The sequence below is a fragment of the Lontra canadensis genome, unplaced genomic scaffold (genome assembly GCF_010015895.1).
Source record: "Lontra canadensis isolate GAN:19392208 unplaced genomic scaffold, GSC_riverotter_1.0 scaffold99, whole genome shotgun sequence".
NCBI classification, from domain to species: Eukaryota; Metazoa; Chordata; class Mammalia; order Carnivora; family Mustelidae; genus Lontra; species Lontra canadensis.
Genome location: NW_022631093.1, coordinates 2,568,983 through 2,592,338, shown reverse-complemented (window position 1 = coordinate 2,592,338; position 23,356 = coordinate 2,568,983). Strand labels below are relative to the sequence as shown.

Below are 23,356 nucleotides of genomic sequence, written 5' to 3'. Positions count from 1 at the left end.
TCCCCGCCCCTTCCGAGGAGTTTCCCAAAACCCAGCGCGGCAGTCTTCAGCCGCGCTAAGATGGCGACTCCCATGCATCGGCTCATAGCTCGGAGACAAGCGTAAGTGAGGGCCCAAGTAGGGCCGCGGGGCGGGCTGGGGGCGGGGAGAAACGCGTCAGCCGGCGGGTGAGCCCGGGCGGGGATGCGGGGCAGGTATGTGAATTTCTGTGTGGACGGGCGGAGGGTGGTCTTTTCTCACTTGTTGCTGCTCCACAGGGGCTCGGCCCGGGTGGTAACTTTGGTGTCCACGGGCTAGTGATTGCGTGGAAGACGACTGCGTAAGGTCCATGGGGCGGGACCTAGGTTATGGGGTGGGAGTTGGGGGGGTTCTGAAGAGAGCCTAGCGTTTGCTTTTCGCACAGCGGACGCCCAGAAGTTGGGCACTAAGTGGCGTATGCCCCTTTGCCCACCCAGCCGCCCACCCTACGGGTGGCCAAGGGAAGCCTGAAGCCCTGATCCGACACCTTCCACTCTCAATGACGTAAGCCTTCAGCTCCCTATGCAGTCTCCAGCGCAGCTGGCTTTTCTGGTCCCCTTCCTATCGCCTTCCTTAGGAACAGCCTGATTATACCACCGACTTTCCTCCCAAGTTTTCTCACTTTCTACCACTCATTCTCTTCAGTAAATAATAATTTATTAACTATCTCGCTCTCTGCCAGAATTTGGGTATAAAGAAAAAGAAGTATTCAAGACAGGAATCCCTGCTTTCAGGAAACTTACATTCCGTTGGTAAAGAGTCGATAAACTGAACATTTTAAGTAAATAGAGTTGGTGTTAAGAGCTTTGAAGGAATTAAGAGGTGATGGATAGAAAGGCCCAGGTTAGATTGGTTGGACTGGAAAGGCATCTCTGAAGTGGTGGCATTTGAACAGAGATTGAAAGTGTGAGAAAAGAGCCAGTCATGAGAGGATTTGGGGAAAGAGCATCAGACAGTGGCATAATTACTTTCAGACAGGTTTTTAAAGAGAGGCAGGGGGAGAGGAGAGAAAATTTTAAACAGGCTACAGATTGGAGCCCAAAGTGGGCCTTGGTCCCCGACCCTGAGATAATAACCTGAACTGAAATCCAGTCCTCTGCACGACTGACTGAGCTACCTAGGCTGCCCAAGATCTTTAGTTTTTAAAAACTGAAAGCTAGCCATTGTGGTTAGTGACCAAGAGAGAGTGGCACAAGAGGTTTACCATGGATGTGTAATGTAGATATTAACCCACATGTCCCTTTCCTGTAAAGCCCTTTTTCTTCTACCAACCTGCACACCTGAACAATCATTCTCTTAGCATTTCATGCTGTTACCATTTGCAGATCCATGATATATCATTCCTAGTCTGCTTGCATATATATGTGTATGTTTCTTTTTACATTTCTGTTTTTTATTCTTTTTTGTTGTCTTTCCTTTTCTTCTCTCCATCAGATTCTACCTCTCACACCTAATGAAAAGAGTTCCTTGAGCATCAGGATAAAGACCTAGAGAGTCAGGGTAGTATACCTGGTGGAGGAGAAGAAGTCAAAAAGTCAAGAATGGAGTGAATATAATACATAATAGGTGTGCTAGATTATGTCACCAGAGACTCTTACCCCCAGGTTTGCTCTTTTGGATGTTAGTTCCATATTTGGATAGGTTAGGTTCATTCTGTTGGTCCCAAGATGGCTGCACTATATTTTGGCCTTTTATATCCTCTCACCTTCAATTTAATGGTATCTCATTTGTGTAGGTTGAATCATGTCTATGGGATTGTGATGCCCTGATTGTCAGATCGCATTCTTTTTCCAGTACGATCAGATGGATTTCTATAAACCAATGATGAGCTAGATAAATAGGTTAGATAGATGATAAATACTAGGATGGCAAAAACAAGCAATGTCCACTTAAATGTGAAGTGAAAGACTTTATATATCTATATATATATCTCATTTCAAAAGTATCAGAAAGTTCAACAAATGTTGTTTTTCTTTTTCTTTTTTTTTTTTTTTTAAGATTTTATTTATTTATTTGACAGAGAACACAAGTAGGCAGAGAGGCAGGCAGAGAGAGAGGAGGAAGCAGGCTCCCTGCTGAGCAGAGAGCCCGATGCGGGGCTCGATCCCAGGACCCTGAGATCATGACCTGAGCCGAAGGCAATGGCTTTAACCCACTGCGCCACCCAGGCGCCCCAAATGTTGTTTTTCTATAGAATGCCTTTATTTGGTACATGAGCTACACAGAAGTAAAAGAAATCTTGCTTTAGGAGCTTCTGGTCTTGTTGGCAAGAAAACAAATGGCATATAGTAAAAGTAGTCATGGTATTCAGAGTAAATCTTCAGGGAGTTGGAGAAGGAAACTTTCAGAAGTTAGGGGAGTCTGGTAGAGTTTGGGGAATATTTTGGGGTGGGAGAAGCAGAAGAGGAGCCATTACTTTTCATTTTATGTTTATCACAAAGTTTTAGTTTTATTTATAAAAAGCATATGTTACTTCCATAAGAAGTTTTAAACTATTTTTAAGTTAGTTATGAGAAGTGAGAAAGTACTGTTATCGTTCTTTGTAAGAGTCTTTGGATTAACAGGAAAGGGAGGAAATAAAAGAGAAAAAAGAGAGAGAGCCTAAATTTGAAATTCCTATTCAGCCGATCTTTCAGGGAGTTAACTTTATATCAATTGAAATGAGCTTACTTTCTGTTTGTAAATTGTAATTACATCTACTTATATGTGAGTAGATTATAGAATCTTGGCACTGTGTGGGGTCATTTCTTCTGCTAAACCTTCCACTGGATTCCAGTACTGTGTCTTCACCATCCAAGGGAATTATCTAACTTTGGCTTGAAGACCTTCAGGAAAGACATACCTCCTGAAGTAGCCTGTTACATTTTTCATATCTATCAAAAGTTTATGTTGAACTGAAAGGAAAATATTTATGAAGCTTAAGCCCTGCTCACTTCTAACTTCCTAACTTTGGACCTAAACTGTGATTTCAGTCAGTTAAAAATGCTAGGTGTTATCCACTTGAATTACCATCAAATCAAGCTTCCCCTGTCTTGGTACTTGTATTGGTTTTCTGGACTTAAGAGTCAGACTTGATTTTACCCTTGTTAACTTTCATCTTGTTAGATTTGACACTGAGTTCTAGCCTGTCAAGACCTTTTTGGATCCTGATTTGGTTATCCTTTGTATTACTCCTCCCTCTTAGCTTTGTGTCAGCTGCAGGTTGGATAAATAGGCACATCAGTGCCCTCCAAGTCATTTATAAAGTATTGAACGAGTCCAAACTGAGGACCAATCATTCAGGCCATCACTGGATTCTTGTCTGTACATTTACTTCAACCCATTAAGCAGTCTTTTGTGGGGCACCTGGGTGGCTCAGTTGGCTAAGTAACTGCCTTTGGGTCAGGTCATGATCCCAGGGTCCTGGGATCAAGCCCCGAGTCAGGCTCCCTGCTTTGCGGGGAGCCTGCTTCTCCCTCTCCCTCTGCCTGCAGCTTCCCCTGCTTGTGCTGTCTCTCTCTCTCTGTCAAATAAATAAATGAAGTCTTGAATTAAAAAAAAAAAAAAGTAGTCTTTTGTCCATGATGTTCAGCTGATCTGTCTAATTGTTCTTTTCTGTCCACAAGGATATTGTAAGACTTTCCAGGATGCCTGATTGAAATACAAATTCCCAAAAGCCAGTAAGGGTATTAGTCTGTGATGATTTGATACTTAGTGATCAGGGCTTTTCTTTCTGAATGGATTTAATAAATCCAGCGAGAATTCTGCCTAGAATGAATGTCAAGTTCATTGGTCTAGTTTGTGGAATCTTTCTTTCCCCCGACTTTGAAAATCAGAACTGTAGTTGCCTACTCCTAGTCATTCAGCACCACTCCTGTTTGCCAGTGTCTCTCAGATTACCAGCGGCGGTATAGTCCGCTCACCTGGCAGATCTCTGGTATGTTGTGGAGCAGTCACTTGGGCCATTGTGAATTAAACACACTCAGAGTGAATAAAAGTACTCTTACTCACGCCTCACTATCTTGGAGTTCAGTTCTACTCTCCTCATTCTGTGTATCATTGTGTTTGAGTGAAGACTAAAGCAAAATAAAAATAATCCTGCTTGTACTCTCAGCCTATAGCTTATAGTCTATAGGCCTATAGCCTAGCACCCCAAATAATGAACCTGTCTTGTTTTTGGTTCTTTGTGCTTTAAATGTAACTAAAACGCAAAATAATTTTTGTTGTTCTTGATACTTTTCATAAGCCTCAGCTTATTTTGGTAGGGTATTTATTTATATTAGGTTTAAATATTTCTCTTACAGGCCTTTAGCATTCTCGTATATTTCTTAGTTATGTGTTCCTTTGAAAAATATCTTTTACAATTTGTTTTATGATGTCACATGCAGTCCATGTTCATTGTAGGAAAGTTAGAGAATACAGATAATGAAAAAGTATATTATAACCCTATCCTAAAGGTAATAGTTTTTACATTTTAGTGTATAACCTTTCAGGCTATTTTTATTTTTATTTATTTTTTTTTTTTAAGATTTTATTTATTTATTTGACAGACAGAGATCACAAGTAGACAGAGAGGCAGGCAGAGAGAGAGAGGGAAGCAGGCTCCCTGATGAGCAGAGAGCCCGATGCGGGACTCGATCCCAGGACCCGGAGATCATGACCTGAGCCGAAGGCAGCGGCTTAACCCACTGAGCCACCCAGGTGCCCTCAGGCTATTTTTATACTTTAAATAGCCTCATAGTGTTCTTTATGGATAAACAATAACTTTTTATTATTGGAAAATGGTAGTGGAAATAACATTTCCTTTGCTGCTGGAGAGTTAGGTCTACTTTTTTTTTTCCCCAGTATAGTTGATACACAATGTTATGTTTCAGTTGCACAGCATAGTGATTCCCCAAGTTTATACATTAAGCTGTGCTCACTGTTAGTGTAGCTTCCAGCAGGTTTACTCTTGTAAACCATTTGTATTTCCTATAATAAATATACAACTAAATTTTTGCATATATCCATTTTTCTGGGTTAACTATATACTTTTTAAAATCAGGTTTACTGATGTTTAATTTACATTTAGCAAAATTCATTGTATGTATGTATTTTTGAGAGAGAGACAGATCACGTGTGTACGATCAGGGGCAGGGGAGTGCAGAGGAAGAGAGAATTTTTTTTTAAGATTTTGTTTATCAGAGAGGGAGAACGTGGGCATGCTTGCGAGCACACAAGCAGGGAAAGAGGAGAGGGAGGGGACGAAGCGGACTCTCCAATGAGCAGGAAGCCCAATGTGGGGCTCTATCTCATGACCATGGGTTCATGACCTGAGCTAAATCATGAATTGGATGCTTAACCAACTGAGCCACCCTCTTTATTTTTTTTTAAGATTTTTATTTTTTATTTTTAAGTAATCTTTCCACCTAACATGAGGCTTGAATTTACAATCCCAAGATCAAGAGTTGCATACTCTACCAAATGAGCCAGCCAAGGGCCCCGAAATGTATTCTTTTTAATGTATAGTTCTATGAATTCTGACAGATACCTGTAGTCATGTAACCACCACCAAAATCAAGATATAGAACAATTTCATCATGAAAAATTTCTTCACAAGCCTTTGTAAGTAAACCCTTTACCCCACCCTCTGAAAACCACTGATTTTTTTCTGTTCCTGTAATTTTACCTTTTCCAGAATGTTGTATGAATAGAATAAATGTGTAAACTTTTTTTTTTTTTTAAGATTTTATTTATTGATTTGACAGAGAGAGATCACAAGTAGACAGAGGCAGGCAGAGAGAGAGAGAGAGAGAGAGAAGCAGGCTCCCTGCTGAGCAGAGAGCCCGATGCGGGACTCGATCCCAGGACGCTGAGATCATGACCTGAGCCGAAGGCAGCGGCTTAACCCACTGAGCCACCCAGGCGCCCCAACGTGTAAACTTTTGAGTCCAGCATCTTTCACTCAGTTAATTCCTTTGAGATTCACTGCAGTTCTTGTATGTATTAATGGTGCATTCTTCTTTTTTTAATTATTGCTAACAGTGTCCCATCATATGGCTATACCAGTTTACCCATTTGGCATTTGAAGGACATTTTGATTGTTTCCAGTTTGGAGTTATTTTTAATAAAAGTGGTATAAACATTCATGTATAGTTTGGGGTTTGGTTTTGTTTTGTTTTGAGAGAGACAGCTCATGCCAGAGCATGGGGGGAAGGCAGAGGGAGAAGGAGAGAGAATCTTAACCAGACTCCATGCCCACCCCCAGCCCTACATGGGCTGTCTCACAATCCTGTGATCATGACTTGAGCTGAAATCAAGAGTCAGGCACTTAATGTGGCTGAGCCACCCAAGGGCCCTGCCCATATGGTCTTCTAAAATCTTTCGTGTAAACTTTAGGTTTCCTTTTTCTTCTTGTTTTTTAAGTATTTTATTTATTTTTGAGAGGAAGAGAGAGGGCTTGAGACCGGGTCGGGGTTGGGGGGTAAGCTGAGAGGGAGAGGGAGAACCAGAACTCCACTGAGCAAGGAGCCCAATACAGGACTCGATCCCAGGACCCTGGGATCATGACTTGAGCCGAAGGCAGAGGCTTAAAGCCACCCAGGTGCCTTCAGTTTTCCCTTTTTCTTAGGTAAATAACCTAAGAGTAGATTGCTTGACCACACAGTAGCTTTTTCAGAAATTTTTTTGGAAACTAGCAGACTTTTTTGAAGTTTGTCCTTATGCACATTGCAATCTAATTGTTCCAGTACCAATAATTGAGAAGACTACTGAATTTTTCTCTACTGAATTTCTTTAGCACCTTTGTCACAAAATAGCTGTCCGTGTGTATGGATTCTGTTCTGTTTCATTGATCTGTTTATTTATGTGAACACCATATTGTCAGGATAATTGTAGTTTTGTAATAAGTCTTGAAATCAAGTGATGTCTTCCAATTTTGTTCTTTTTCACAGTTTTTGCTACTATTTTAAATTATTTGTATTTTTGTATGCATTTTAGGATCAGGCTATCAATTTCCACAAAAGAAACTGCTGAGATTTCAGTGGGATTGCATTCAATCTATAGATCGGCTTTTGAAGAATGGATCCTTTAACAGTCTTAAGTTTTCTGACCCATGAATGTGTGTGTTAAAATGTACTCATTTTTTAAAGGTTTTTAACTTATCTCCCCGATATTTTATAATTAAGTGTAGAGATGTTGAACTTTCACCAGGTTTATATATATCTAAGTATTGTAGTGGCATTTTTTTTTTATTTCAATTGTTCGTTACTAGTATGTGGAAATACAGTTGACTTTTGTGTATTGATCTTGTATTGTATGACTTTACTAAATTCATTTATTAGTTCTATTAGCTCTGTTTTAGATTTCTAGGGATTTTCCACATAGATAATCATCATTTATACTGTCTTGGGTTGGTGGAGTTTTTTTGTTTGTTTGTTTGTTTTTGTGTATGTACATTTTCAAGATTTTTCTTGTAGTTACCAAATGCCCCTTCAGAAAGTGCGACTTATATTCTTACCAGCAGTTAAGAACATATGCAAAGTGCCTGTTCTGTACCTCTGCCAACAATAGACCAGGCATGTCCTACTATTTTAGGTATCAAAGGTGATTTCACTTAAAAAGCCTGTCCCATTAGAACACTTCTTTGGGCCTTAGCTTAGGATATAGAAATGGAATATTGTGAATAGGGTGTCCAAATGGTTAGAAAGAAATGCTAATCTTGTTTATTTTGAAATTATAAGTCTCCTTCATTCAGCACTCCCTGTGGAAGATCACTGTTTTTAGGGGTGATTAATTAATGGTTAAAACATGTTAATCATAAAGGAATTTAGATATTTGTGACTATTCTATTTATAGCTACAGAAAACTCCACAGTGCTGGTGGATAAAATTTTTAATTTGTTTATTTGCTTTTTAAATTTATATTTATTTATTTTAATTATTTATTTAAGTTGTAAGTTTCTTAATATTGGGTTGCCTGGGTGGCTCAGCCATTTGAGCCTCCAACTTTTGATTTCAGCTCAGGTCATGATTCATGGGGTTGTGGGATCAAGCCCCACCTTGGGCTCCACACAAGGTGGGGCGTCCACTTAAAAGTTTCTCTCCTCTGCCCCTCGCCCCCCAACTTGCTCTCATGCTCTCTCTCTCTCTCTCGTTTTTTTAAAATAAATCTTTAAAAAAATAAAATCGAGGGGCACCTGGGTGGTTCGGTGGCTTAAGGCCTCTGCCTTCAGCTCTGGTCATGGTCCCAGGGTCCTGGGATTGAGCCCTGCATTGGGCTCTCTGCTCAGCAGGGACCCTGCTTCCTTACCTCTCTCTGCCTGCCTCTCTGCTTACTTGTGATCTCTCTGTCAAATAAATAAATAAAATCTTTAAAAAAATAAAATAAAATAAATAAAATCGATTTTAAAAATTAAGTTTCTTAATATTGGGGAAACAACCTATGAGTTGGAGAAGACTTTATTTTCTTGATTCTGAGAGGCTTCCCTCCATACCAATCATAGTTTCATTTTTAGGAAATATTGTGAAAGGCATTGCAATGGATTTCAAAACAAAGATTGCTAGGTATCTTGTTTAATGACTCTTCCTGGCTACGTGACTCTATGAGAGCCTATGCATCATTGTCTTTGAGCTATTTTATAACTGTAAGGTATAGGATACTGTTAGAAAATATTCTTACCAATAAAAACACAGTACAGTTGATTCTTGGAATGTGGCTATTAATTAGTTTTTAGCTATCTGTAAATTCATTTCAGCATGATTGCATATATATGTGTGTTCTTTGAATTCTCTTTTGAACCTGTTATACCATCTTACTTGTTCCTTTAATTAATGATTAGGTTGACCCGTGTTCATTTTATATGTATTGAATGAGAATCATGATTTTACACTTTTATAGGTGTAAAAAACATCTTTGATGTTTCTGAATTTATTATTTCTGGGGTGCATTTTACAATTGTGTATAACTTAAATATGTTAGTGGTTCTTTTTGCCTCAAAAGCTAATATTAAGGTCATAGAGTGTTTTATTACTGATGCCCTTAAAAGTTTGCTCTGACATTACGTATTCAGATAAGGTCTGAAATTATAATCATGGCTCTGGGAGTTGCTTGCTGAAATTTAAGAACTATTACTGAACAAAAAGCTGAGTCTTCTTTATTATCTTTTAATACTGTATCTACTGACATAGCCTTAGTTCTTTACTTGTAACATTCTTTCAGATTAGGATTAGTTTAAATTTTGGACAGATACTAAAACTAAATTAATTGTCAGGATTACAGAACCTGTCCCACAATCCAAAATATGTTCTCTTAAGCACTTGAGTTTTCCAGCATTCATTGTGCAGACATTTACTGAATACCAATTATGTGTTCACTAACGATAAAAAAAGGTGACTGCTGTAGGTCAGCACTAAGAACCCAGCATCTCATTGTGCAACCATGTTATGTGAAAACTTAAAGTGCCATGTATCATTATTCCAGACAATTGATTAGCCTAATATGTAGAATGACAATAATATATACACATCCTCGTCTATAGAATGGGGATAGTGCTTTCAAACTCACTGGGTTGTTATGGAGATTGGATGTGATTATGCATAATTAATACTTAGCTAAATTCCTGGCAGAGTAAATATAAGCCATGGCTATGGTCTCAACTAATTCTCACAGTACCCTAGTAAAGTAGATATTTACTACATCTTTTAGAAGAGAAACTAAGGTTCCCAAATCAGTTTGCTGAAGAGCCTACAGCTATGTAGTGAGAGATTTTTTTTTAAATCTTTATTGTGAAATATAATACATATATTAAAAAGTTTAAACAACATAACTATGCCACTTAACAAATTATTGTAAAGGGAACATTGCATGTGACTTCCCTCAGGTCAAGTAATAAAATGGCCTATATATACCAGCAGCCCTTAAGGCCCTTCCCAATCATGACCTCCTCCCTCCTTCTCAAAGGTAACCAGTGACCCAACATTTATGGTAATTGTTCGCTTGCTTCTCTTTGTGCTTTTACCATCTTCCTCTGCACTGGAGTTTAATTTTGCCTGTCTTTGAACTTACACAGAATCAGACAATTTGGATTCTTTTGCATAATCTGACTTCTTAGATGTAAGATCCATGTAAGTTAAAACTGTAAAGTTTGTTCATTTTCAGTACTATGAAGTATTTCGCTATATTCTGTACCACAAATTATCCATTCTACCTCAGTGTTATTTCTGGTTTTGAGGATATTACAGGTTATGCTGTTACAAATATTCTTACAGTTCTTTCTCTTCCCTTCTTGCATAAGTCATGCCTAAAGCCATTAAGTAGTGTAGAGCAGGGTAGGCTTTCAAGCAGAAGGTTGACTTGGCATTGGAGTATTAGGGCCAAAGTGGCCTTAGAAGGGCATCCACGTAAGTGTGTGAAGTGATCTACAGTGTCAGGAGGCTGTGGAGGGCATCCACTGCGGGGAAGGGTTAGTGTGGGATATGAGATCCCAAGCCAGGTGAGAGGAACGTGTTCACACAGGAGCAATTTAGCATAAGTTGTCACCCTAGTGAAGAGAACATCTATGTAGGGGGAGCAACATGTAATTTAATAAGAAGTGTTAGAGCCTAAATGGAAAGAGGACGTGATTCTAAATATCATCAGGGCTCCATCAGTCTGATTTCAGGCTGGGACAGGTAAAGTAGAGAATCTGAAATTTTTTGTTGTACCAGAAAGCAAGGAAGTGCCCCCACAATGGAGCCATGTCAGAAGAACACACAATCTAGCTTAAAAGGATTCCTTTCCACTGACCATATCTAGGACAATTCAAAATAAATGGTGGTAATGGGACTATAACTCATTGAGTAAAATTCATGGAGTAAAATAGAAAAATATGAGTTCATACTGATAGATGAATAAAAGAACTAAAAATTTAATGGGCTGGGTATTTATATAATATCAAATACCGACCCACAAAGTAGTTATTAATTGTTATATTAATTTTCACTTAGAGTTGTTTGACAAATCACCCCAAAACTTAGTAGCTTCTAACAATCAACATTATCGCAGTTTCAGTGGGTCAGGCAGGAATCCAGGAGTGCCTTAGCTGAGGGTTCTAACTCATGTTCTCCCTTGTTGTCCTGGTCAGGATGTTGCCAGGGGCTGCAGTCATCTGAAGGCGTCACCAAGACTGGAACATCTTTCTCCAGGATGGCTCATTCACAGGACTGTTGGCAGGAGGCCTCAGTTGTTCACCTCCTGAGCCTCCCTATAGGCTGCTTAAGTGTCTGCCTAACATGGCAGCTCCATGACTTAATCTTTGAAGTCACACTCCATCACTCTGCTTTATTCTGTTAAACCAAGACACTAAGTCCAAGCCACATTCAGGGTAAAGGGAATTAGGGCTCCACCTCTTGAAGTGAAGAGTATCAAAGAATTAATGTGAACATTAATTTAAAGCCACCACAATTACAAAAGACAAAAGTAACTTTACAATGCAAACTCTGGTAGACCTTCCTTAATCAAGGGATATCAAAGTGCATATCAACAGTATTAAGATGAATTACAGTCTTGTGTCACCTGGTAGCAATACAGTGAGAAGGACAGCACATTTCTATTACATTCCTGCCAAAGGTGCATAGCCTGAATCTAATCATGTAGAGATATCAAATGTGGTAGTTGACCTCCAAGATGACCCCCAATTATCCTTGCCTCCTGGTATTCAGGACCAACTAAGGTTGGTCTGTGCAACCAATAGAATACAGCAAAAGTGATGGTATGTCATTTCCAAAATTAGGTTATGAAAGACTGATTTCTTAAGTTGTCTTAGTCACTCCCTCTGGGGGAAGTCATGTGAGCAGCCCTATGGAGAGGTCAAGAGGAAGGGAACCACAGCTCCCTACTGAGAGCCCCCTAAGTGAGCTTGAAAGCAACTCACATTGAAGCACGTTCTACAAAATAACTGGCCTGTAACCTTCAAAATTGCCAAGGTCATAAAAACAAGACTCAACTAAGGAATTCATTAGACAGAAGGAAACTAAAGAAACATGACAAATGCAACAGAATGCTGAACTGGGTTTTGCTCTAAAGAACATTATTGGGACATTTGATGAAATAAATGGGATCTGGAGATTAAATAGTAGGAATATATCTATATTAATTTCTTGATTTTGATTGTTACATTGTTATGTAGGAAAATATCCTGGTTTATAGAAAATATACAATGAAATATGAGTTGATGGGTCATCAGGTTGGCAACTTACAAACAGTTCAGGAAAAATGGTGCTTTGAACTGTACTTGCTTATTTTCTATAAGATTATTTCAGGGGCGCCTGGGTGGCTCAGTGGGTTAAAGCCTCTGCCTTCGGCTCAGGTCATGATCCCAGGGTCCTGGAATTGAGCCCCGCATTGAGCTCTCTGTTCAGCAGGGAGCCTGCTTCCCTCCTCTCTCTCTGCCTTCCTCTCTGCCTGCTTGTGCTCTCTGTCAAATAAAATAAATAAAATCTTAAAAAAAAAAAGATTACAATTATTTCAGAAATTTTAAAAGCTACGTAAAGAATAATATTTTTTTTTGTCCATAACTCCACCCCCCCAACCCCCCTCCCCCCAAGAATAATATTCTTTAAAAAAGGGGGGGGGGCGCCTGGGTGGCTCAGTTGGTTAAGTGTCTGCCTTTGGCTCGGTCAAGAATAATATTCTTACACATGTTATCTGGTATAGCTGTGCATTGATTCTGTTTTAAATTTTTTTTTTTTTTTTTGTAATGCACACATGATGGGGGCGAGTGGTTTGGGAGGGGCAAAGGGAGAGGGAGAGAGGGAATCTTAAGCAGGCTCCACGCCCAGCTCAGAGCTCACTGGGAGGCTCCATCTCACACCCCTGAGATCATGACCTGAACTGAAATCAAGAGTCGTACACTCAACCAACTAACCCACCTAGGCAGCACTGCATTGATTTCTATTGTATAAATACCTACAAGTGGAATTGCTGAATCATAGAATGTACTTCTCTTCAACTATGGTAAATTTTTTTCAAAATGGTTGTACCAGTTTGTGTTCATCCCCACAGTGGATGTGTGTTCCTCTTGCTGTGTATTCTTGCTAACATTTGCTGTTGCCAGTTTTTAATTTCAGTCTCTCTGGTGTGTGATAGGTAGTATCTTCTAGGTTTTTTGTTTTATTTTGTTTTTTAAATAATTATTTGTTTAGAGAGAGAAAGAAAGAGCATGCATGTAGGAGTGGAAGGGACAGAGTGAGAGAGAGAGAAAGTCTTAAGCAAACTCCACAGTGAGCTCAGGGATTAACTCCGGGGTTGATCTCATTACTCTGAGATCATGATCTGAGCCAAAATCAAGAGTTGGATGCTTGGTTGATTGAGCCACCCAGATGCCCCTTTCCGGGGGTTTTAATATGCTTTTCTTTGATTAGTAAAGTACAACTTTTTATATGTGTAGTGTTAACTTGTGTTTCCCAGGCCCATTTTTGTCCAGTCTTTCCATTTTCCATTTCATCTTATTTTTTATGATCCATCATGTTCTTACTGATTTGTAAAACCTTCTCCAACCTCTTGGCTTCCTTTCTTACTCTCTTCATAGTGTATTTTGATGAACATAAATTCTTTCTTGCTTTTTTTTTTAAGAGAAGGAGGAAGAGAGAGAGAATCCTAAACAGGCTCCATGCCAAGTGCAGAGCCTGACACAGGGCTTGATCTCAAAACCCTGAGATCATGACCTGAGCTGAAATCAAGAGCCAGATACTTAACCAACCAAACTACCCAGGTGCCTCAACGAAAAGACATTCCTAATTTTAGCATAGTCTAACTTAACTGTCTTTTTTTTTAAGATTTTTTTTTTAATTTGTTTGACAGATCACAAGTAGGCAGAGAGGCAGGCAGAGAGAGACAGGAGGAGGAGGCAGGCTCCCTGCTGAGCAGAGAGCCCGATGCGGGACTCGAACCCAGGACCCTGAGATCATGACCTGAGCCGAAGGCAGAGGCTTTAACCACTGAGCCACCCAGGCGCCCCTAACTGTCTTTTTTTTAAATGATTATTAGTATTTTGGTTTTGTTTTTTAAGAATTCTTAAGTCAAATATGTCTTTTTTTTTTTTTTTTTTTTTTTTAAAGATTTTAATTTTAAGCAATCTGTACACTGAGTGTCAGGCTCAAACCCACAGCCCTGAGAACAAGAGTCACATGCCCTACCACCTGAACCAGCCAGGGGCCCCGTCACTGTTTATTTGTAAGTTTATTTATTTATTTATTTATTTGGTGTTTTTTTTTTTGTTTGTTTGTTTGTTTTAGTTTATTTATTTTTAAGTGATGTCTATACTCAACATGGGGCTGAAACTCATGACCTCAAGATCATGCTCTTCCAGCTGAGTCAGCAAGATACCCCCATGTCACTTGTTTTTAATAACACCATCTAAGACATTTATTACTTGAGCAGTCTGTAATCAATGTTTGCATATGGTAGAGAGTAGAGGTTTTCTTTTTTTATTTTTTTTTAAAAGATTTTATTTATTTATTTGACAGAGAGAGAGATCAGAAGCAGGCAGAGAGGCAGGCAGAGAGAGAGGGGGAAGCAGCCTCCCTGCTGAGCAGAGAGCCCAATGTGGGGCTCCATCCCAGGACCCTGAGATCAGGACCTGAGCTGAAGGCAGAGGCTTAACCCACTGAGCCACCCAGGCGCCCCTATTTTCTTTTTTTAATAAAGAATTTTTTACTTAGTTGAGAGAGAGACAATATGAGCAGGTGGCGGGACAAAGGGAGATAAAGAATCCTCAAGCCGACTCTCCACTGAGTATGTAGGCCAATGCAGGATTTGATCACAGGACCCTGAGTTCATGACCTGAGCAGAAATCAAGAACTGGACACTCAACCGGGCCACCCAGGTGCCCCAAGAGTAGAGTTTAGTTGTAATTTTTTCCATATGCAAATCAGTTGTCCCTGCACCATTAATATGTCCTTTCCCCCACTGCTCTCCAGTGCCATAGTGGTCATAAATCATGTGTTCATATATACATTAGTCCATTTCTGGACATTATGTTCTGTTCATTGGTTTGTGTATCTTTGCTCGAATTTCACATTCTTAGTTGTTATAGCTTTACCATAAGTCAGTGTCTTTTAACCCAACGCTTCCACACTTGTTCCTTTACTAGGGTATTTTGGCTGTTGGCCTTTTGAATTTCCATATATATTTTAGAATAAGTTTGTTAACAGAACAAACAAATAAACAAAAATTTGTTTGGATTTTGATTGGCATTGTGTTGAATCTGTAGATCATAGATCTGTAGATCAGCTTGTGGAGAATGGACATTTTTACAATTATTGTGTTTTCCAGTCTATGAACATGGTATATTTTTCTATGTGGCTACATACTTAGATGTTTAATTTCTCTTAGTAATGTTTATATTGTGCATAGAAGTCTTGTACATATTTTCTTTGATGTGTTTCTAGGTATTTGATATTTTTTAGGAAATTATAAATATCACTTTTTAAAATTTCATTTTAAATGTTTTCATTATATAGAAATTCTATTGATTTTTATGTGTTTACCTTATATCTAATATAGAGCTCAGCAAACAGTTTTCTACTGAATCCTACTTGATGCTTGTTCTTGTGGGCTTGTGGGTTAAGGATGTTAATTACATGTATACGTATATGATTAATTTGATAGGAAACATGAACTTTCAACCTCAAATGAGTGGGATATTCTACAAATGAATTGCATCCTTTAAATCTCTTTTCTGTGAAATATTTTTATTAATAAAATATCTGTGGAATTGTGTTTTCTCTCTGGTCATGGAAGGACCTACATAATATCCTCAATTTTGCCTCCTGATCAGCAAAGCCTGAAACTTTTACTATCTGACTCTTTACAGTTTGCCCACCCCAATCTAACATCTTGCTGAACTTATGAATTCTAATTATTTCAAAATATTTTTGCCTGTAGATTATTTTGGATTTGCATGTACATAATGAGTCATAAGTGAGGAATGACCATTTTGTTTTTTCCTTTCCAATTCTTTCATGTTTGTTTTTACTCGTTGCATCTGAGTCCAGTATCAGGGTTGAGGGATTAAGATTTTTTTCTTAGTCTCCTAGATGACTAAAAGCTGGGCTGTATTCTCTATACATTTGATTTATTCTTAGGGTATGACTCTTCAGAGACCTAATGCTGGATACATAGTTTGTCTCCCTAACTTGTTGTAAGTGAGGTTTACCCTGTTGAGTTGGGCAAACACTCCCAGTGCAAGAATTAACTTTAATACAGAGCTGACTACTCTGGATTTCCATTTGCTTCCATATCTTGGCTTGGTTGTTCTTCACCCCATTATTAGTTCTTTGATACCTCAAGCAGATTGTTAAAAATGTTTTGACTGTTTTTTTCTATTTCCAAGCTGAGGAGTTGGTCTTAGTTACCTAGTCTGCCGTTACTGGAATGGAATTAGGAAATAAAGATTTGAACTTAGTTTGGTCTAACTCTCAAGGTCCATGCTCTTGACTACTATATTGCCTTGTGACTAAATCTAACACAGTAAACAATTTAAAGTGTAAAATTATGTTATGTTTATTTTTGACCTAAAAATGTTCATATTATTTATGCTTTTCAGGGTAGAAAATGTCAAGTCAAAATTTTAAGGCCTGTATTCTTTTTTTTTCTTTTTGCTCCGCAGTGAGGCAAATAAACAACATGTAAGATGTCAGAAATGCTTGGAATTTGGACATTGGACTTATGAATGTACAGGAAAAAGAAAATACCTACATAGGCCATCAAGAACAGCAGAACTAAAGAAAGCTTTAAAAGAAAAAGAAAACAGATTATTATTATTACAACAAAGGTATGTTGACCTGTGATAGCCAAAGGAATATTTTTAATTGACAGAATTTATTTTTTTTTTTTTAAGATTTCATTTATTTATTTGACAGACACAGATCACAGGTAGGCAGAGAGAGAGGGAGAAGCAGGCTCCCTGCTGAGCAAAGAGCCCTATGTGGGGCTCCATCCCAGGACCCCGAGATCATGACCTGAGCCGAAGGCAGAGGCTTTAACCCACTGAGCCACCCAGGCGCCCCAATTGATAGAATTTATGAAGTGACTAAAGGTATCTTGGTGGTTATCCAGATTTCAGTTATAATATTAGCTAATGTTTAATGAATCCTTCCCATGTGCCAGGCACTGTATTAATTAAGCTTTTCACAAGTATTAGCTTAGTTAAGCTTTACCTCTATACCATTAAGGTAGGTACTATTCTCCCCATATTACATGTGAAGAAACTAGGGCCTAGAGAAGTTGAGTTACTCATCAGTGTCACACAGCCAGTAAGTGGAAAGATTAAACTGTTGAACCAGCCAATCCATGCTCTTAATCACTTTGCTTTGTTGACTCAGCTGCTGGTGAAGTGGCAGCAGAATACCAGGAGATAGATGATATGAGCTGTCAACCATAAAGATAAAGTGGCCAGTTATTCTACCAGCAAAATGAGTTTATTGGGGAATACCAAGGGAATTGCAGTCCTGGACAAGAAAACTGGCAAACCATGGGCAAGTCCAGAGAACAAAGGACAGGGGCTTGCTTTTATCGAGGAAAAGAGGAAATTGGGAAGGGCTGTTTGAAACAAAAGTCAGCTGGGGGAGAGTGAGAGTTTAAGCTTCTTATTGGACAACTGGGGCAATTTCTCATGGGCTGTTGTATTGCAAGGCAAGAAGAAAATTTTCCTTCCTCCTGCTGAGATAGTAAAGTAAGCTTCTTCCTGTTGAGAACAAAGTGCTGCTCTCTGTGTGGGGGTCGGCTGCTGATGAGGAGTGTGTGCCAGCTCCCCATTCAGGGTTGCCCAAGTCCATTTTAGATGCTGTTGCCTTTATTTTCTCAGAGCTGATGTGGAAAGATATCCAAGACAAGTATCCAAGATACTTAAACTAAGGCTATAAACTACATGGAGAACAGTATATATAATATGCAATCGTTTATGTTAAAAAAGAAGAAAAGGAATAATGGAATTTTTTTGGAAACAGAAATGATCCGTAACAGTGGCTCCTTTCTAGGAGAACTGGATAGGAGAGTAACTGGAAATTTGTTATATACTCTTTTGTGTCCTTTGAATAAAGCGCCCCCCCCCTTTTTTTAAGATTTTATTTATTTGAGAGAGAGAGTGCACAAGCAGCGGGAGGGAGAAGCAGGCTTCCCACTGAGCAGGGACCCTGATGCGGGACTGGATCCCAGGACCCTGGGATTATGACCTGAGCTGAAGGCAGACGTTTAACTGACTGAGCCACTCAGCTGCCCCATAAATAAAGCTTTTTTTTTTTTTTTTAAAGATTTTATTTATTTATGTGAGAGAGAAAGAGATAGGGAGAGGGAGCAGGAGCTGGGAGGAGAGGGTGCAGAAGCAGGCACCCCACTGAAGAGGGATACCGTTGCGGGGCTTGATCCCAGGATCTCAGGACCATGACCTGAGCTGAAAGCAGATGCCTAACTGACTGAACCACCCAGGCGCCCCTTAAATAAAGCTTTTAAAATTGCTATGAATTAAGTAAGTAAGCATGTTTGAGAAAGTGAAAGAGGAAGATGCCAGATGTACTCAGTGCTCAGATCAGAAGCAGCATCTTCATAAGGACATTAGCTGTATAATAGTGTCTGAAACAAGGGAACTTGCAAGGCAGTGGTCTCACAATTAGTGGATATGATGGCTCTTCAGAGGTTATTCAGGAATAGATAGGTTATCAATTTCTAAGTCATCAACTTTCATATATAATTTTTCCAAAAATAAATTTGTATAAGAACTTGCCTGCTCATTCTCCTTTTCTACTTCCCCTTTTCTCCTGTATAGAAACCTAGATGTTTTTCAAAATACTGGTGTTTGTACTAAGAAAGTGGATAGCTCTAATTATTGGGAGCTATTTTTTTTAAGATTTTATTTATTTATTTGTCAGAGAGAGAGAGAGAGAGAGAACACACAAGTAGGGGAAGTGCAGACAGTGGGAGAAGTAGGCTCCCTGCTGACCAAGAAGTGTGACGCAGGACTCGATCGCAGAACCCTGAGATTATGACCTGAGCTGAAGGCAGACACTTAACTGACTGGGCCACCCAGGTGTTCCAGGAGCAAATTCTTCTTTTTTTTTTTTTTTCCTAAATATATTTTTTAAAGAGTGTATTTATTTATTTGACAGATAAGGATCACAAGTAAGCAGAGAGGCAGGCAGAGAGTGAGAGGGAAGCAGGCTCCCTGCTGAGCAGAGAGCCAGATGCAGGGCTCGATCTTAGGACCCCGAGATCCTGACCAGAGCCAAAGCCAGAGGCTTTAACCCACTGAGCCACCTAGGCGCCCCAGGAGCAAATTCTTTTGTAATTTTTTTTCCCCAGCAGAATTGAAAAAGGATCTAATTGGGCTACCAATTTAAAAGTATTTTTTAGGGACGACTGGGTGGCTCAGTCAGCCAAGAGTCTGGCTCTTGATTTCAGCTAAAGTCATGACCTGAGGGTCATGAGACCGAACCCTGCATTGGGCTCCATACTGGGTATAAAGCCTGCTTAAGATTCTTTCTCTCTGGGGCGCCTGGGTGCTCAGTGGGTTAAAGCCTCTGCCTTCGGCTTGGGTCATGATCCCAGGGTCCTGGGATTAAGCCCTGCATAGGACTTTTTGCTCCGCAGGGAGCCTGCTTCCTCCTCTCTCTCTGCCTGCTTGTGATCTCTGTCAAATAAATAAATAAATAAATAATCTTAAAAAAAAAAAAAAAAAGATTCTTTCTCTTCCTCTCCCCTCCCCCTCAAATAATAATAATAATTAAAAATAAAAATAAAAGTGTTTTTTAATCATATATCTTTGTGACTAGTGGACCCTGTCACTGAAGGTATTCAAACAATGACATTCCTACAACAAAACTCTATTTCAATCTACCTGTTTAGGTTAAGAAAGTTTCTTAGGTTAAATCTATAAAAATTGGGGCGCCTGGGTGGCTCAGTGGGTTAAAGCCTCTGCCTTCAGCTCAGGTCATGGTCTCAGGGTCCTGAGATCGAGCCCCACATCGGGCTCTCTGCTCAGCGGGGAGCCTGCTTCCTCCTCTCTCTCTGCCTGCCTCTCTGCCTACTTGTGATCTCTGTCTGTCAAATAAATAAATAAAATCTTAAAAAAAAAAATCTATAAAAATTAAGTACAGGAATTGAATTAATACTGAACCTTGTCACAACCTAGCAGTAAGATCCAGGGATACATAAACTAGAAAAACAATATCATTAAGAGATGTGTTACCAGTAAATTTACTTTGATTGTAATAATTATTAAAATTTGTACTGTATTTCTATACTGTTTTATTTTATTTTAAAGATTTTATTTATTTGTCAGAAAGGGTTGGGGGAGGGTGGGCACACACAAGCAGGGAGAATGGCAGGCAGAGGGAGTAGCAGGCTCCTTGCTGAGCAGGGAGCCCAGTGCGGGACTTGATCCCAGGTCCCTGGAATTGTGACCTGAGCCAAAGGCAGATGCTTAACTAAGCCATCTAGGTGTCCCTCTGTATTGTTTTAATCAATTGTATATTAATACTGGTAATGGTAACTCAGAAGGTTTTTTTAGAGACAGAGTTGGGGGTGCAGGTTATAACAAGAAGTGGTGGGCTCTGTACATGTCATGAAAGACAAAGTGTTTCTCCAATGTAAGACACTTTGGAGGCTCCTGAAGGGTTTGTCTGAGCTGTGTATAATCACTCTATTAACAGGAGTTTTTTCCCCCCTCATATTTATCAGCATTGGAGAAACTAATGTAGAAAGGAAGACTAAGAAAAAAAGGTATGTGTGGCTTTAGGAGTTTTTTATGTATAATAAATATACTAGTGGGAGGGATGGGAAGAAAAATTTAAAAATAAAAGTGATGATAATAATAATAAAGTAGACCTAAAGTCTCTTGTTTGTAATTCATGATTAAGTATCATCCTTATTTCCTGATATGTTCTTCTCTTTACCTAACTGGAACATACTACCTTCATTTCTCCTTTTTCCCCAACTTCTCAGAGGCTTTATACCTGGAAATAGTAAATAATTTCACTTAAAAATCTCTCTTATTACATTAGAATAAGAAATATTCTTAGACTGGTAAAAAAAAAAAAAAAATGTTGACCAGGTCTGTCTGGTTTAGAGTAAAGATTATGAAACATTTACCATGCTGCCTGAGGTTTCAGTAAACCCAGGTGTTACACTGCAACTTTATTCTAACATTATTCGCTCTGGAGCATAATAGAGTAGGAACACTGATCTTGAACTCTGTCCAGGAGAGTTTAATTGCTAAAGTAAAAGACGTTGGGTTTGCCGCGGGACTTCTCCAGTTATGCAATCCCCAGCACAGAAGATCCAGCGGTCCCACACAACAGAGCTGCAGTGTGTGCACGGAGTTTCCCTGTGCACTTGCTTTTAACTATTCTGTTAAACGTCAGCTTCCCGTGCATCTAACTACTCATTGTCTACTAGGTCTAAGAGTGTAACCAGTTCCAGTAGCAACAGCAGTGACAGTTCAGCCAGTGATTCTTCATCGGAGAGTGAAGAAACGTCTACCTCATCCTCCTCGGAGGACAGTGACACAGATGAAAGCTCCTCCAGTTCATCATCTTCATCCTCCTCCACAAGCTCTTCCTCGTCCTCCGATTCAGACTCAGATTCCAGCTCTTCCAGTAGCAGCAGCACCAACACAGAGAGCAGCTCTGAGGATGAGCCACCAAAGAAGAAGAAAAAGAAATAGAATTGCTCCATCCCTATTGGACTGCTGGTCTGCAAACATTAATGTGATTCTCGGAAGGGAATTTAGAATATGTTAAGGCCAAATAGATTAACCGGTCAACATTTCTGGAGTTTAAAAGTTTCTAAGTGTTTTACATCATAAGAGCATAAAGAGTATTAATAATGGATTATACATATATATAAGACTTTTTTATTTTCAGGGTAAATCTTGTTTTTCTTTTTTATCTTTAATATGTATCTGTAAAACTTAATCAAAGCTGAATCCAGTACATCTGTTTTTGGGATGAAACTTATCTTTTCTGGGGCGCCTGGGTGGCTCAGTGGTTAAAGCCTCTGCCTTCGGCTCAGGTCATGATCTCAGGGTCCTGGGATCGAGTCCCGCATCGGCCTCTCTGCTCGGCGGGGAGCCTGCCTCCTCCTCCTGTCTCTCTCTGCCTGCCTCTCTGCCTACTTGTGATCTGTCAAAAAAAAAAAGAAACTTATCTTTTCTCCCTGTGAAATAAATGCCATACTTTGTTATATGTCAGTGCTATGTATCAGATGTGTTTTCAGGATAATGCATCAGAATATCTGGCAGTGAATTTCTAACGCTTTTGGCTGTGTGTTATTATATAAGATTTAATACATTGTTACTATAAAATTAGGAGTGGTCCTCTTAATAACTGTGCCCTCTTTCTATGTTTATGTTCGGAAACTTATTCTGAGTTCTTGTCCTAAATGAAAAGCTCAAGGAAACTATTAATATATTTATACCTTTTGGATGGTACAAATGTCAAGTTATTGTGTTATATTATTCATTTTCTTCTGGTTCTTAGAGTTACTCTTTTTTTTTGTTTGTTTCCAAGTAGGCTCCACACCCAGCGTGGAGCCCAGTGCAGGGCTTGAACTCACAGTCCTGAGTCAAGATCTGTGCTGAGATCAAGAGTCGGATGCTTAATTGAATAAGGCACCCAGGTGTCCTGTAAAGTTACTCTTTTCTGAGCAAATCAATCTGGAGGAACCTAAAAAGAAGCCAAAATTCTGAAACTACTTGGAGTCTAATCTTGGTGCCTTTTGATAAATGCTGTGTATTAGAAAAGAGTCATTTGAAAGCCTAACTTAAGGTAAAAGTGATATAAATATCATTGTGTGTTATTATGCTATAAAAGATGGGAGAGGAAAAGAAGGTTAGGAAGAGAGGTAATTTTAACAGAAAATTAGGGTGATGTTGGTTGCCTTTTATTAAGCTTTTCTAAGCTTTCATAAGGATTGCCTTTTATCATTTTTGCAATCGTATTGATGGTTTACATGGCAACTGGTCATATCTGACACTCTACTACATAAATATGAATGACTTGGATTAATCTGGTGTGTTTACATACCATATACACAGTTGAAATGTAGCATGTAAGATTAAAGAGAAATACTGCACAATGTTTCTTAAAAGTAAAATACTCTGCTGTGGTGAAATTACTTAGTTTCGCATGACATCATTCTGTGATGTCTTTTAAGCTTTTTGGAAAGAGGTATCATTTGTAGAAAAATCCTGATTTGGGCTAAATATGGGTTTTTAAAAATATGAATGTTGTCCTTTTTTTATATTTTTATGAGAAAGTAGTAGAAAATTGCTTTTGAAAATGGGCTTCTATTTAAATGTTGAAATATATGTAATAAACATTCCAAGTTTAAGGAGACTGTAATTCCT

General features: G+C 39.0%; 1 protein-coding gene across 4 annotated transcripts; it reads left to right on the top strand.

Moving 5' to 3' along the window:
- Nucleotides 1-21,753, top strand: ZCCHC10 (zinc finger CCHC-type containing 10). 4 transcript variants are annotated; one of them, XM_032837594.1, is made up of 4 exons: nt 1-101; nt 16,625-16,789; nt 20,689-20,730; nt 21,406-21,753. In XM_032837594.1, exons 1-4 carry the CDS (start codon nt 61-63, stop codon nt 21,671-21,673), a joined length of 516 nt encoding a protein of 171 aa, XP_032693485.1. In that variant the 5' UTR covers nt 1-60; the 3' UTR covers nt 21,674-21,753. The 4 variants fall into 4 exon arrangements, with proteins under 4 accessions (XP_032693485.1, XP_032693488.1, XP_032693489.1 ...); XM_032837597.1 differs by lacking the exon at nt 1-101 and adding an exon at nt 151-194; XM_032837598.1 differs by lacking the exon at nt 1-101 and adding an exon at nt 235-522.
- The last annotated feature ends 1,603 nt before the right edge of the window (nt 21,754-23,356 follow it).

Bases quoted from the DNA above. Each gene is read 5' to 3' on its own strand.
- ZCCHC10 (XM_032837594.1), top strand. From the start codon at position 61: ATGGCGACTCCCATGCATCGGCTCATAGCTCGGAGACAAGC. The intron at 102-16,624 runs GTAAGTGAGGGC...TTTGCTCCGCAG, and splicing joins CTCATAGCTCGGAGACAAGC to TGAGGCAAATAAACAACATG. The intron at 16,790-20,688 runs GTATGTTGACCT...CATATTTATCAG, and splicing joins TTATTATTATTACAACAAAG to CATTGGAGAAACTAATGTAG.